This window comes from Littorina saxatilis, linkage group LG1, assembly GCF_037325665.1.
Source record: "Littorina saxatilis isolate snail1 linkage group LG1, US_GU_Lsax_2.0, whole genome shotgun sequence".
In the NCBI taxonomy this organism is placed as follows: Eukaryota; Metazoa; Mollusca; class Gastropoda; order Littorinimorpha; family Littorinidae; genus Littorina; species Littorina saxatilis.
In genome coordinates this window covers 186015-201186 of record NC_090245.1, presented here as the reverse complement: position 1 = coordinate 201186, position 15172 = coordinate 186015, and the positions used below count along the sequence as shown (strand labels likewise).

Sequence of the window (15172 nt, the reverse complement as noted above, 5' to 3'; positions counted from 1 at the left end):
TACCCCTTGATTCTTCGCTCTGGTGAAACACAAATACCCCTTGATTCCCCGCTCTGGTGGAACACAAATACCCCTTGATTCTTCGCTCTGGTGGAACACAAATACCCCTTGATTCCTCGCTCTGGTGGAACACAAATACCCCTTGATTCTTCGCTCTGTTGGAACACAAATACCCCTTGATTCTTCGCTCTGGTGGAACACAAATACCCCTTGATTCTTCGCTCTGGTGGAACACAAATACCCCTTGATTCTTCGCTCTGGTGGAACACAAATACCCCTTGATTCTTCGCTCTGGTGGAACACAAATACCCCTTGATTCCCCGCTCTGGTGGAACACAAATACCCCTTGATTCTTCGCTCTGGTGGAACACAAATATTCCTTGATTCTCCTCTCTGGTGGAACACAAATACCCCTTGATTCTTCGCTCTGGTGGAACACAAATACCCCTTGATTCTCCGCTCTGGTGGAACACAAATACCCCTTGATTCTTCGCTCTGGTGAAACACAAATACCCCTTGATTCCCCGCTCTGGTGGAACACAAATACCCCTTGATTCTCCACACAACACAGAACACAAATACCCCTTGATTCTCCACACCACACAGAACACAAATACCCCTTGATTCTCCACACAACACAGAACACAAATACCCCTTGATTCTCCATACAACACAAATACCCCTTGATCCTCCATACAACACAGAACACACATACCCCTTGATTCTCCATACAACACAGAACACACATACCCCTTGATTCTCCATACAACACAAATACCCCTTGATTCTCCACACAACACAAATACCCCTTGATTCTCCACACAACACAAATACCCCTTGATTCTCCACACAACACAAATACCCCTTGATTCTCCACACAACACAAATACCCCTTGATTCTCCACACAACACAAATACCCCTTGATTCTCCACACAACACAAATACCCCTTGATTCCCCGCTCTGGTGGAACACAAATACCCCTTGATTCTTCGCTCTGGTGGAACACAAATATTCCTTGATTCTCCTCTCTGGTGGAACACAAATACCCCTTGATTCTTCGCTCTGGTGGAACACAAATACCCCTTGATTCTCCGCTCTGGTGGAACACAAATACCCCTTGATTCTTCGGTCTGGTGGAACACAAATACCCCTTGATTCTTTGCTCTGGTGGAACACAAATACCCCTTGATTCTTCGCTCTGGTGGAACACAAATACCCCTTGATTCTCCGCTCTGGTGGAACACAAATACCCCTTGATTCTCCGATCTGGTGGAACACAAAAAACCCTTGATTCTTCGCTCTGGTGGAACACAAATATCCCTTGATTCTCCTCTCTGGTGGAACACAAATACCCCCTTGATTCTTCGCTCTGGTGGAACACAAATACCCCTTGATTCTTCGCTCTGGTGGAACACAAATACCCCTTGATTCTCCACTCTGGTGGAACACAAATACCCCTTGATTTTCCGCTCTGGTGGAACACAAATACCCCTTGATTCTCCACTCTGGTGGAACACAAATACCCCTTGATTTTCCGCTCTGGTGGAACACAAATACCCCTTGATTCTCCGCTCTGGTGGAACACAAATACCGCTTGATTCTCCGCTCTGGTGGAACACAAATACCCCTTGATTCTCCATACAACACAGAACACAAATACCCTTTGATTCTCCATACAACACAGAACACAAATACCCCTTGATTCTCCATACAACACAGAACACAAATACCCCTTGATTCTCCATACAACACAGAACACAAATACCCCTTGATTCTCCATACAACACAGAACACAAATACCCCTTGATTCTCCACACAACACAGAACACAAATACCCCTTGATTCTCCACACAACACAAATACCCCTTTATTCTTCACAGAACACAGAACACAAATACCCCTTGATTCTCCACACAACACAGAACACAAATACCCCTTGATTCTCCACACAACACAAATACCCCTTGATTCTCCACATAACACAAATACCCCTTGATTCTCCACACAACACAGAACACAAATACCCCTTGATTCTCCACACAACACAGAACACAAATACCCCTTGATTCTCCACACAACACAGAACACAAATACCCCTTGATTCTCCACACAACACAAATACCCCTTGATCCTCCATACAACACAGAACACAAATACCCCTTGATTCTCCACACAACACATATACCCCTTGATTCTCCACACAACACAAATACCCCTTGATTCTCCACACAACACAAATACCCCTTGATTCTCCACACAACACAAATACCCCTTAATCCTCCATACAACACAGAACACAAATACCCCTTGATTCTCCTCACAACACGTGCAGAACACAAATACCCCTTGATTCTCCATACAACACAAATACCCCTTGATTCTCCACACAACACAAATACCCCTTGATTCTCCACACAACACAAATACCCCTTAATCCTCCATACAACACAGAACACAAATACCCCTTGATTCTCCACACAACACAGAACACAAATACCCCTTGATTCTCCACACAACACAGATACCCCTTGATTCTCCACACAACACAAATACCCCTTGATTCTCCATACAACACAAATACCCCTTGATTCTCCACACAACACAGAACACAAATACCCCTTGATTCTCCATACAACACAAATACCCCTTGATTCTCCACACAACACAAATATCCCTTGATTCTCCACACAACACAGAACACAAATACCCCTTGATTCTCCACACAACACAAATACCCCTTGATTCTCCACACAACACAAATACCCCTTGATTCTCCACACAACACAGAACACAAATACCCCTTGATTCTCCACACAACACAGAACACAAATACCCCTTGATTCTCCATACAACACAGAACACAAATACCCCTTGATTCTCCATACAACACAGAACACAAATACCCCTTGATTCTCCATACAACACAGAACACACATACCCCTTGATTCTCCATACAACACAGAACACACATACCCCTTGATTCTCCATACAACACAGAACACAAATACCCCGTGATTCTCCACACAACACAGAACACAAATACCCCTTGATTCTCCATACAACACAAATACCCCTTGATTCTCCACACAACACAGAACACAAATACCCCTTGATTCTCCATACAACACAAATACCCCTTGATTCTCCATACAACACAAATACCCCTTGATTCTCCACACAACACAGAACACAAATACCCCTTGATTCTCCACACAACACAGAACACAAATACCCCTTGATTCTCCACACAACACAGAACACAAATACCCCTTGATTCTCCATACAACACAAATACCCCTTGATCCTCCATACAACACAGAACACAAATACCCCTTGATTCTCCATACAACACAAATACCCCTTGATTCTCCACACAACACAAATACCCCTTGATTCTCCACACAACACAAATACCCCTTGATTCTCCACACAACACAAATACCCCTTAATCCTCCATACAACACAGAACACAAATACCCCTTGATTCTCCACACAACACGTGCAGAACACAAATACCCCTTGATTCTCCATACAACACAAGAATCAAGGGGTATTTGTGTTGTATGGAGAATCAAGGGGTATTTGTGTTGTATGTTACAAGAAAGTCGTAATTCATCCCCAAAAGCTCGGTCGTAAGTCCCATTTTGGGGTGAGTCGTTCACTGGGGGTTCATTATATAGTAGAACGCATCCGTGGTAGAAAAATCAGTCGTAAAAAGGGGGTGGTCGTAAACAGGGGGAGTACTACTGTATATTTAAAACAAATCCTTTTTTCAATTTTTACTGACAAAAACTGTAATCATGTGTCAAAATACTGGATCGGCTTCAAGATGGGCTTGTGAATAAAAGTAGTCTAGGAATTTTTCTCGTCGTATTTTTTTCCCACTGACCGTACTGATCGTATTCTCGACAATCATGCGTACAGAATACGGCGAAATAGTATGGGTTCCCAGGTCTGAATACCCCTTGATTCTCCATTAAACAATCTAGCATTTTTACTGTGAATAACATGAATGTAGACATAACACTGTGTGAATACCATGAAGGTAGACAATTAACACTGTGTGAATAACAACACTGTGTGAATAACATCAATACAGACATAACACTGTGTGAATAATATCAATGTAGACATAACACTGTGTGAATAACATGAATGTAGACATAACACTGTGAGAATAACATGAATGTAGACATAACACTGTGTGAATAACATGAATGTAGACATAACACTGTGTGAATAACATGAATGTAGACATAACACTGTGTGAATAACATGAATGTAGACATAACACTGTGAATAACATGCATACAGATATAACTCTGTGTGAACACTCACCCCTCCACACTGTCTCCTTCTCTTCATCAAAGGGTTCAACTATTTCCTTCTGCCCTGCGATTTCCTGCAAACAAAATATCTCATTTAACACAATTTCCTCTTAAAAAGACTGACTCATATCAGCCATGAATGGTTTGTTTAAAACTAAAATATCATCTCAACCAGCACTAGCTGTGTTGATCAAGAACTAAAATCTTATCTTACTGTGGTGATCAAATCCGAGGTGAACTAAAATCTTATCTTACTGTGGTGATCAAATCCGAGGTGAACTGAAATCTTATCTTACTGTGGTGATCAAATCCGAGGTGAACTGAAATCTTATCTTACTGTGGTGATCAAATCCGAGGTGAACTAAAATCTTATCTTACTGTGGTGATCAAATCCGAGGTGAACTAAAATCTTATCTTACTGTGGTGATCAAATCCGAGGTGAACTGAAATCTTATCTTACTGTGGTGATCAAATCCGAGGTGAACTAAAATCTTATCTTACTGTGGTGATCAAATCCGAGGTGAACTGAAATCTTATCTTACTGTGGTGATCAAATCCAAGGTGAACTAAAATCTTATCTTACTGTGGTGATCAAATCCGAGATAAACTGAAATCTTATCTTACTGTGGTGATCAAATCCGAGGTGAACTAAAATCTTATCTTACTGTGGTGATCAAATCCAAGGTGAACTGAAATCTTATCTTACTGTGGTGATCAAATCCAAGGTGAACTAAAATCTTATCTTACTGTGGTGATCAAATCCGAGGTGAACTGAAATCTTATCTTACTGTGGTGATCAAATCCGAGGTGAACTGAAATCTTATCTTACTGTGGTGATCAAATCCGAGGTGAACTAAAATCTTATCTTTCTGTGGTGATCAAATCCGAGGTGAACTAAAATCTTATCTTACTGTGGTGATCAAATCCGAGGTGAACTGAAATCTTATCTTACTGTGGTGATCAAATCCGAGGTGAACTAAAATCTTATCTTACTGTGGTGATCAAATCCGAGGTGACCTAAAATCTTATCTTACTGTGGTGATCAAATCCAAGGTGAACTAAAATCTTATCTTACTGTGGTGATCAAATCCAAGGTAAACTAAAATCTTATCTTACTGTGGTGATCAAATCCGAGGTGAACTGAAATCTTATCTTACTGTGGTGATCAAATCCGAGGTGAACTGAGTCCTAGGCATCAGCAGCTCCCTTTGTTTCTGCAGCGACGATAAGTTTGTGTCCAACTCTGCAACATACAGTGATAAGTTTGTGTCCAACTCTGCAACATACAGTGATAAGTTTGTGTCCAACTCTGCAACATACAGCGACGATAAGTTTGTGTCCAACTCTGCAACATACAGCGACGATAAGTTTGTGTCCAACTCTGCAACATACAACGACGATAAGTTTGTGTCCAACTCTGCAACATACAGCGACGATAAGTTTGTGTCCAACTCTGCAACATACAGTGATAAGTTTGTGTCCAATTCTGCAACATACAGCGACGATAAGTTTGTGTCCAACTCTGCAACATACAGTGATAAGTTTGTGTCCAACTCTGCAACATACAGCGACGATAAGTTTGTGTCCAACTCTGCAACATACAGCGATGATAAGTTTGTGTCCAACTCTGCAACATACAGTGACACAAGTTTTTGTCCAACTCTACAACATACAGTGTAGGACAACTCTATAAGGTGGAGACAAAGGGAGGTAATTCAGCACAGGACATCACTAGAAGGTGAAGACAAAGGGAGGTAATTCAGCACAGGACAACTCTATAAGGTGGAGACAAAGGGAGGTAATTCAGCACAGGACATCACTAGAAGGTGGAGACAAAGGGAGGTAATTCAGCACAGGACATCACTAGAAGGTGAAGACAAAGGGAGGTAATTCAGCACAGGACATCACTAGAAGGTGGAGACAAAGGGAGGTAATTCAGCACAGGACATCACTATAAGGTGGAGACAAAGGGAGGTAATTCAGCACAGGACATCACTATAAGGTGGAGACAAAGGGAGGTAATTCAGCACAGGACATCACTATAAGGTGGAGACAAAGGGAGGTAATTCAGCACAGGACATCACTAGAAGGTGGAGACAAAGGGAGGTAATTCAGCACAGGACATCACTAAAAGGTGGAGACAAAGGGAGGTAATTCAGCACAGGACATCACTAAAAGGTGGAGACAAAGGGAGGTAATTCAGCACAGGACATCACTATAAGGTGGAGACAAAGGGAGGTAATTCAGCACAGGACATCACTAGAAGGTGAAGACAAAGGGAGGTAATTCAGCACAGGACATCACTAGAAGGTGGAGACAAAGGGAGGTAATTCAGCACAGGACATCACTATAAGGTGGAGACAAAGGGAGGTAATTCAGCACAGGACATCACTATAAGGTGGAGACAAAGGGAGGTAATTCAGCACAGGACATCACTATAAGGTGGAGACAAAGGGAGGTAATTCAGCACAGGACATCACTAGAAGGTGGAGACAAAGGGAGGTAATTCAGCACAGGACATCACTAAAAGGTGGAGACAAAGGGAGGTAATTCAGCACAGGACATCACTAAAAGGTGGAGACAAAGGGAGGTAATTCAGCACAGGACATCACTATAAGGTGGAGACAAAGGGAGGTAATTCAGCACAGGACATCACTAGAAGGTGGAGACAAAGGGAGGTAATTCAGCACAGGACAACTCTATAAGGTGGAGACAAAGGGAGGTAATTCAGCACAGGACAACTCTATAAGGTGGAGACAAAGGGAGGTAATTCAGCACAGGACAACTCTATAAGGTGGAGACAAAGGGAGGTAATTCAGCACAGGACATCACTATAAGGTGGAGACAAAGGGAGGTAATTCAGCACAGGACATCACTAGAAGGTGGAGACAAAGGGAGGTAATTCAGCACAGGACATCACTAGAAGGTGGAGACAAAGGGAGGTAATTCAGCACAGGACATCACTAGAAGGTGGAGACAAAGGGAGGTAATTCAGCACAGGACATCACTAAAAGGTGGAGACAAAGGGAGGTAATTCAGCACAGGACATCACTAGAAGGTGGAGACAAAGGGAGGTAATTCAGCACAGGACATCACTAGAAGGTGGAGACAAAGGGAGGTAATTCAGCACAGGACATCACTATAAGGTGGAGACAAAGGGGGGTAATTCAGTGCAGGACAACTATTTAAGGTGAAGACAAAGGGGGGTAATTCAGGATAGGACAACTCTATAAGGTTAAGACAAAGGGGGGTAATTCAGTGCAGGGCATCTCTCAGGTGAAGACAAAGAGAGGTAATTCAGTACAGGACAAGTATTTAAGGTGAAGACAAAGGGGGGTAATTCAGTATAGGACAACTCTAGCAGGTGACGACAAAGGGAGGTAATTCAGTACAGGACAACTCTATAAGGTGAAGACAAAGGGAGGTAAATCAGTACAGGACAACTCACCCTGAAGACGCCTAGAAAAAAAACAAAAACTGTTAAAACTCACCCTGAAGACGCCTAGACACGATGTCCACAGCCTGTGACGCCGATCGTTCCACAAAGTAGTTGTCACCCAGCAGAACTAGGACCTCATTGGTGTGGACAAGGCGGCCAGGCATGAAGGCCAGAGACCCCACAGGGACCTGCATGGTTACACAAAATAACACATGCTTACACATAGTTTCACATAACATACAAGGTACATTGACAGAGGTTTATAAGATGACAGCCAATGCCCGTATGCTTATGGGGGAAGTTCGCGAAAACTCCCGAAGTTTTGAGTGACATCGGAAGAACTTGCCTCACTTTCGTATGCATGGGCCGGAAGAAGGGCTTACTTCGAAGCAAAGCGAGTGTCACAAAGATGTGAGTAGGATAGTTGTGATGTGAAGCACGTCGTGATTTTAACCTCCCTAAACATTGAATTGGGATATGCTAGGACACGTTTGAAGCGATATCACGGGTTTCGTGTGTTGCACGAGAAAACCATAGTTTGACATGAGTTGTGTTTATGAGAAATGTAGCTGGTCTGGGTTGAATAGCGTTACAACGTTGTATATGCTCGACCGAGCAAGGTGTGTATAGCGGTTGTCGGGTTTGTCGGGGACAAACACTCTTTCAAGAGACGGGTCTCTTAAGGTAAATGATTTACTATGTTGTATATTATTGACTAGATGATTACCCGCTTCGCCGGGTACCGGCTTCGCCGGGAAGAAGTAGAGCCGAATACCAGGCTGCGCCTGGGACCCGGCTTTGCCGGGTGTACGCCGGCTTTACGCCGGCTTTACGAAGGAAAGGAGATAAACGCGCAAAACACTGGAGACCTTCTAAAAATAGTAACGTGCAGTGACCTTCTAAAAATAGTAACGGGAATATGGATTGACGCCACACGGAGGAAGGGAGATGTCACGTTTCAATATATCACTCAAGGTGATTATGAACCGGTTAATTACTACTAATTAACTAACCACACCACGATCCACTCTCGCAGTCATACAATTAAATAGAGTCAACAAAAGTATAAGTTTCAGACGCCTGTTTATGTATAAACTCTCCACCTCCCTCGAGCCTTCACTCAAAATATGTTCCTTTTACGTTCTCAACACGTAAAAAACCAGTGTTCACTGACAAAATGCCAGTAGTATGTAGAAAATTATAGGAACACGCTGAACCCGTGTAAATATAGTTAAATGAGAATGTTCTGTCCGAAAAGCCCTAGTTCGTGCAGGTGTCACACACCCCACGTTGTCACTACTCCAATGAAATCATAGATACGAAAAGACAACGGTGGTCAACGGGGTGCGTACGACATGGTGCACTTAGCTTTATCTCTGCTGCTGCTGCTTAGCCGGTATGCTGGTTAGTCGGTTCGCTGGTTAGCCGGTCCGCTGCCGGTTAGCCGGTCCGCTGGTTAGCCGGTCTCCTGGTTAGCCGGTCTCCTGGTTAGCGTAGCCTCAACAGTTCCCGCCAGAGTCAGCCGTGCAGATGTTACAGGAACGTAACGAAGCGAGGCGAACGAAGCGAAACGAAACGAAGGCTGCAAACAGAAAGCATCGGTGCACTAAACATGTCAGCTACCCCTCACCCACCACCTTAAAACATGTCATCTTTAAATATCTCATCGAGCACGTGGGCCTGCACAAAATGGACTTTTTACAACAACAAAACAGTCATTTTCCGTCCTTCTCTCCCTATCTGCAAAAACCATATACAGATTAGTATTTTAGCGTCACAGAGAGTAAATTATGCGCTAACCTGGAAAGAACAACAGAGAGTATTTCATTCCACAACACAGACTCATCAACAGCGTTAAATAATGATTTATTACCTCAAAAGCCTATGATTGTACTCTCAATGGAAGCAAAGTCCGCTTCCTCCCTGGACCAGCCTCTGTTCGTCAACAGTGACCAAAACCGTCCAGAACCCCTTGTCGAATCCTTATGCGAAAGCCATCGCCGACGAAGGAAAATTGACGACTTGTCCTCAGCAAAATACGTGGCAGGGAGAAAGGAAAAACTAGTGGAAGTTCCCCTAGAGTGCCGAATATAATACTCGGTGAAAAACCATCATACTCTAGAAACTGTGTATACGATCCTTCCCCTTCTGCCGCTGGGTGTCAAGTGTGCCGTCCTTGAGTCTCTGACAGACCACCTAGCCAAATACACGTGACTGACCTTGTCCCAAAACCCAGTCCAGCTATACACAATTCTGCCTCCCAAGCAGAAAAAGACACGAGAAACTCAATCCGTGAAAATCCCGTGTGCGCTGTCAGCGAAAAACCGTCAGCCCTAGCTATGACAGCAGAAACCTCCACTGTAAAACTCGTGCGATACAAAACATCCGTGCTCGTAGAGCACCGTCAGCAAACTCTGCTGTAACCCAATATCACGCACAGGCGCTTTCTATCATACACGACCAAGAACAGGCACTCCACTGAGTGACACTTTCTTGGTCTCTGTCACCCGATCGTGACACACCTCCCCTCTTCAAGACGAAACCTCGGTTTCGCTCACAGTCATGTTCTCCTCTCCAGCCCGAGAGAGAAAGTCAGCTCCAACATTGTTGGCGCCCGGTATGACGCGTACCGTGAATTGGTACGGTTGGAGAATCAACGCCCAGCGCATAAGTCTGGCGTTTGCCAACCTTGCAACCTGAAGATATTGCAGAGGTTGATGGTCTGTTTCCAGACAGAAAGGTCGTCCTCAAGAACGAGCAACCCCTCGTTTCACCCCTGATGACTGCAACCTTCTCTGTCTTCTTGTCTTTGTTCTTCTGGTCTTTGTTCTTCTCCCCGTAGGCTGTCCTCTCTATGTAGGCGCGCAGCAGGTTGGCGTGGTACAGGCGTGCTTTCCCGTGCATCATGATCCTGTAGTCGTTCTGGCCCACTTTCGCTGTCACCTCAAAAGGTCCTTGCCACTGCAGTTGTAGCTTGTTGTGTTTGACAGGTAAAAGTAGCAACACCCGTTCTCCAATCTTGAAGCTGCGCGGCCGTGCCTTGCGGTCGAATCCTCGCGCATAACGCTGTGCTGCTCTTCCCAGGTTCTCTTGAGCCAGTTTGCAGGTCTCTTCAATCCTGTTCCTGAGTTCTACAATGTAGGTCGCTGTCGTCTGCACCTCCTCGTCAGCTTCTTCGTCCGTCCAAGCCTGACGCAGGATAGCCATGGGACCGCGTACCTGTCTGCCGTACAACAACTCAAATGGGGAAAAGCCCAAGCTCTCCTGAGGAACCTCGCGGTATGCAAAAAGCAATGCTGGGATGTACCTGTCCCACGTGCGTGGCTTCTCCTGAGCTAGTTTCCTCAGCATGGTCTTCAAGGTGCCATTGAACCTTTCCACCAGTCCGTTGCACTGAGCATGGTAAGGAGTGGTGAAGTGCTGCTCCAGTGATAGCAGTCGTGCTGCCTCCGCCATCACTCCTCCCGTGAACTGCGTGCCTCTGTCGGTGAGTACCTCTGATGGAATTCCCAGCCGGGACCACATAGTAACCAGAGCCTCAGCTACTCGCGTGGCTTCAATCGATTTCAGAGGGATCGCCTCTGGGTATCGAGTAGCGTAGTCCACCATGGTCAAAATGTATCTGTTTCCGTCCTCAGACGCAGGCAAGATGGGCCCGATGATGTCCACTGCCACCCGACGAAAGGGTTCGTCGATGAGCGGCATCTTCTCCAAGGGGACCTTCCTCACCCTTCCTTTGGCAACCACCTTCTGGCACTTATCGCAGGACGCACAGAAACGTCGGACATCCGTGCAGATGCCTGGCCAGTAAAAGTGGCGCCAGACACGATCCGTGGTCTTCTTGGTACCAAGATGACCTCCCAGAATCGAGTCGTGTGCCGTTGCCATGACACCCTCGCGAAACTCGCGAGGCACGACAACCTGTTTGAATGTACCTTCTTGGTTGCTGAACTCACGGTAGAGCAACTTCTTGTCCCTGAGGAACCTTGACCTCCCATGCTTCCCGCTCAGCTTCACCTTCCCCGACTTCGCATGCTCCCGAGGAGTAGCTAAGGTCGGGTCAGAATCCTGAGCCTTCGCGAGAAGCGCGGGGGTCACGTTCCCCAGGGCAGCTCGTGCAGCAGGTAGGGGTTTGAGAGGTTTGTCCTCTCGCTCCGCCTGTGCCCGCGTGAGCACTGAAATGACGTCGGGAGCCCGATAAACGGGAACCTCCCTGGTGACGCCGTCCACAAACTGGACCCGGTTTCCAATGAGCAGGTCGCATGGAGGATCGTCCATGACGACGGCCACAATGGTCCCCGTGAACAACGGGGTTACGACCTTGATCACTGCCGTGTTCAAGTCGTAAGCGTGAGATGCCTCGGCCATTCTCACCCTGATGCTGTCTCCTGTGTAGGCCATAGCTGGAACTAGACTCGCCCGAACCACTATCATGTCTGCCCCTGTGTCCCGCAGACCTTCGCCCTTCACTCCGTTAACGTAGACGTTGCAGTGGGGCTGGAAATGTTTCCTGGAGCACGGAACGCAGAGTTGTGGAATGGTGCATGAGCTCGTGACGTCCCTTAACTCCTCACTGCCAACAAAGTGAACGCCCTTCTGGTCAGCCTGTCTCCTGTGGCAGTCCTTCTTCACGTGGCCCCGCTTGTTGCAGTAGTAACACTGGATGTCAGATCTGGAACTCGATCCCTTGTGTCCCTGATCGTCCTTCCCGTCCTTGGGTCCTGAAGAACCCGAATTTCCCGATTTTCCTGGCCGTGAGCCTGAAGATTTGCCGGAGATCGCCTGGGCGTCCTCGTGCACTCTGATCCAGTCGGCTGCCTCCTGAGTAGTCTTTGGCTGGTGTTCCTGCACGAAGGTCACCACCTCAGGTCGCAGGCTGGACATCAGTTGTTCCATGACAATGAGGTCGGCAAGGTCGTTGACGGTCCAGTCCTTTTCGGCCATCTCCACCCAGCGCCGCAGGTAGAGATTAAGGCGTGCCACAAACTGATGACTCAGCTCGCCGCTCAGTCTCTTGCTGTTACGCAGACGTCGTCTGTAGGCTTCAGCAGTCAGGTTAAAGCGCTGGAGTAACGCCTTCTTAAGTGCCTGATAGTCTCTCGCCTCGTCGTCATCCAAAGCATTGTAGAGCTGTAATGCGCGTCCTTTTAAGCAGGTGCTAAGGCGGCTAGCCCACGTGGCCTCTTCCCACTTCTGGTCAGATGCAATGCGCTCAAACCGGCGTAAAAAATCGTCGAGCTCGTCCTTGTCATCGTCGAACGTCGGCAGTCTCGTACGGTCGGCAACAAACGTCGGCGCGCTAGCCTGAGTAAGCGTACCCTTCTCGGCCTGTAGCCTAGCTAGCTCTAGCTGGAGATCGCGATCCGCCTGCTCTTTCTCTTTCCGTTCCTGTCTGTCACGCTCGGCCTGTCGTTCCTGTCTCTCAAGCTCGTCTTTCTTTTCTTGTCTGTCTCGTTCTCTTTCTTGTCTGTCAAGTTCGTCTTTCCTTTCCTGTCTGTCTCGTTCTGCCTGTCGTTCCCTTTCTTGTCTGTCAAGTTCGTCTTTCTTTTCCTGTCTGTCACGTTCTTCTTTCCTTTCCTGTCTGTCTCGTTCAGCCTGTCGTTCTGCCTGTCGTTCCCTTTCTTGTCTGTCAAGTTCGTCCTTCTTGTCCTGTCGGTCACGTTCTTCTTTTCTTGTCAGTCGCTCAAATTCTTCCTTCCGTTCTACTTCTAAGCGTTTTAGAACGCTTCGGGCTCTAACGCGTGCGTCTCGCTCAGTCGGTTGCTCGCTCCCAGGAGTCTCGAAAGTTATTCTCCTCGTAGGAGATCCCCCTGTAGCCATGGTTAGTTTTAGCAAAGCTTTATTACCAAAATAAGTCTAACGCAGCTATAGCTAGAACACGCGGTGATGAAAGCGGTGGATACAAAAATCCAGCAACCAGAAAATGCAGAAGAAAAATCCAAACGGTGTAGAACAAATCGCGTAGCCTACTTTATGGCTGCTTTTTGCGGTGAAACAAAGTGTTTCCCACAGCCGTGGCCTACTTTATCGGCTGCTTTTTGCGGTGAAACAGAGTGTCTCCCACAGCCTTGGTTAGGACAGAAGTCCTCGGACCCTTCCCCCCCAAAATTCCAACAAAGTCAAAATATGGAGAAAAATCCAAGTAAAACAAGACGGTAGAAATGTAACCTGTTACAGAATGCGAAACAACAATGTAGAGAAAACTGAGTAAAACGAACAACAAATCCGTTAACCCCGCTCAGCTCTCTGCAACGGAAAACTCTGAACGTACAACAACAAAGATTCACAAACAAAGGAAAGGGAAGTAATCACAGTTAGCGCATACAATAACTCACAAATTACAATTTACATTTCCTGCAAGATGTGAATCGCTTAAGGTGTGGTATATGATCAAAACTATACAAAAAAGGGTAGCACCAAGCAGAAAATAAGTCGAGCACTGACGAGATTATCTGCTCTTAGTTATCCTTAATTGGTGGGTCTTTATCAGTCAGAAATTAACTGAGTAAATCCCGGCTTGGCCCCCATGTGTCACGTTTCAATATATCACTCAAGGTGATTATGAACCGGTTAATTACTACTAATTAACTAACCACACCACGATCCACTCTCGCAGTCATACAATTAAATAGAGTCAACAAAAGTATAAGTTTCAGACGCCTGTTTATGTATAAACTCTCCACCTCCCTCGAGCCTTCACTCAAAATATGTTCCTTTTACGTTCTCAACACGTAAAAAACCAGTGTTCACTGACAAAATGCCAGTAGTATGTAGAAAATTATAGGAACACGCTGAACCCGTGTAAATATAGTTAAATGAGAATGTTCTGTCCGAAAAGCCCTAGTTCGTGCAGGTGTCACACACCCCACGTTGTCACTACTCCAATGAAATCATAGATACGAAAAGACAACGGTGGTCAACGGGGTGCGTACGACATGGTGCACTTAGCTTTATCTCTGCTGCTGCTGCTTAGCCGGTATGCTGGTTAGTCGGTTCGCTGGTTAGCCGGTCCGCTGCCGGTTAGCCGGTCCGCTGGTTAGCCGGTCTCCTGGTTAGCCGGTCTCCTGGTTAGCGTAGCCTCAACAGTTCCCGCCAGAGTCAGCCGTGCAGATGTTACAGGAACGTAACGAAGCGAGGCGAACGAAGCGAAACGAAACGAAGGCTGCAAACAGAAAGCATCGGTGCACTAAACATGTCAGCTACCCCTCACCCACCACCTTAAAACATGTCATCTTTAAATATCTCATCGAGCACGTGGGCCTGCACAAAATGGACTTTTTACAACAACAAAACAGTCATTTTCCGTCCTTCTCTCCCTATCTGCAAAAACCATATACAGATTAGTATTTTAGCGTCACAGAGAGTAAATTATGCGCTAACCTGGAAAGAACAACAGAGAGTAT

General features: G+C 46.0%; 3 protein-coding genes across 9 annotated transcripts in view; all 3 read right to left on the bottom strand.

The window, feature by feature from the left end:
- The window catches only part of LOC138958861 (uncharacterized), a 316763-nt gene that overhangs the window by 222482 nt on the left and 79109 nt on the right, over positions 1-15172 (bottom strand). The gene's annotated exons all lie outside the window — the stretch shown is intronic.
- Positions 1-15172, bottom strand: part of LOC138958887 (unconventional prefoldin RPB5 interactor-like) — a 63734-nt gene that overhangs the window by 37311 nt on the left and 11251 nt on the right. For all 7 annotated transcript variants that reach the window (XR_011453544.1, XR_011453546.1, XR_011453543.1 and 4 more), the window contains 3 exons: positions 7822-7957; positions 5488-5573; positions 4341-4404 (listed from right to left, as the gene is read on the bottom strand). Coding sequence is in view for 4 of the 7 variants with exons in the window: in XM_070330217.1 (XP_070186318.1) it covers positions 4341-4404; positions 5488-5573; positions 7822-7957 (286 nt within the window). In the remaining 3 variants the exon portion in view is untranslated. The remainder of the gene's footprint in view (positions 1-4340; positions 4405-5487; positions 5574-7821; positions 7958-15172) is intronic.
- LOC138950126 (uncharacterized) lies at positions 1917-3918 on the bottom strand (the record flags this gene model as incomplete). Its single annotated transcript, XM_070321882.1, has 5 exons — positions 3892-3918; positions 3033-3173; positions 2619-2774; positions 2487-2564; positions 1917-2252 (listed from the first exon to the last, which is right to left on the bottom strand). Coding segments are annotated over exons 1-5 (738 nt in total), but the record flags the coding sequence as incomplete, so codon positions are not given.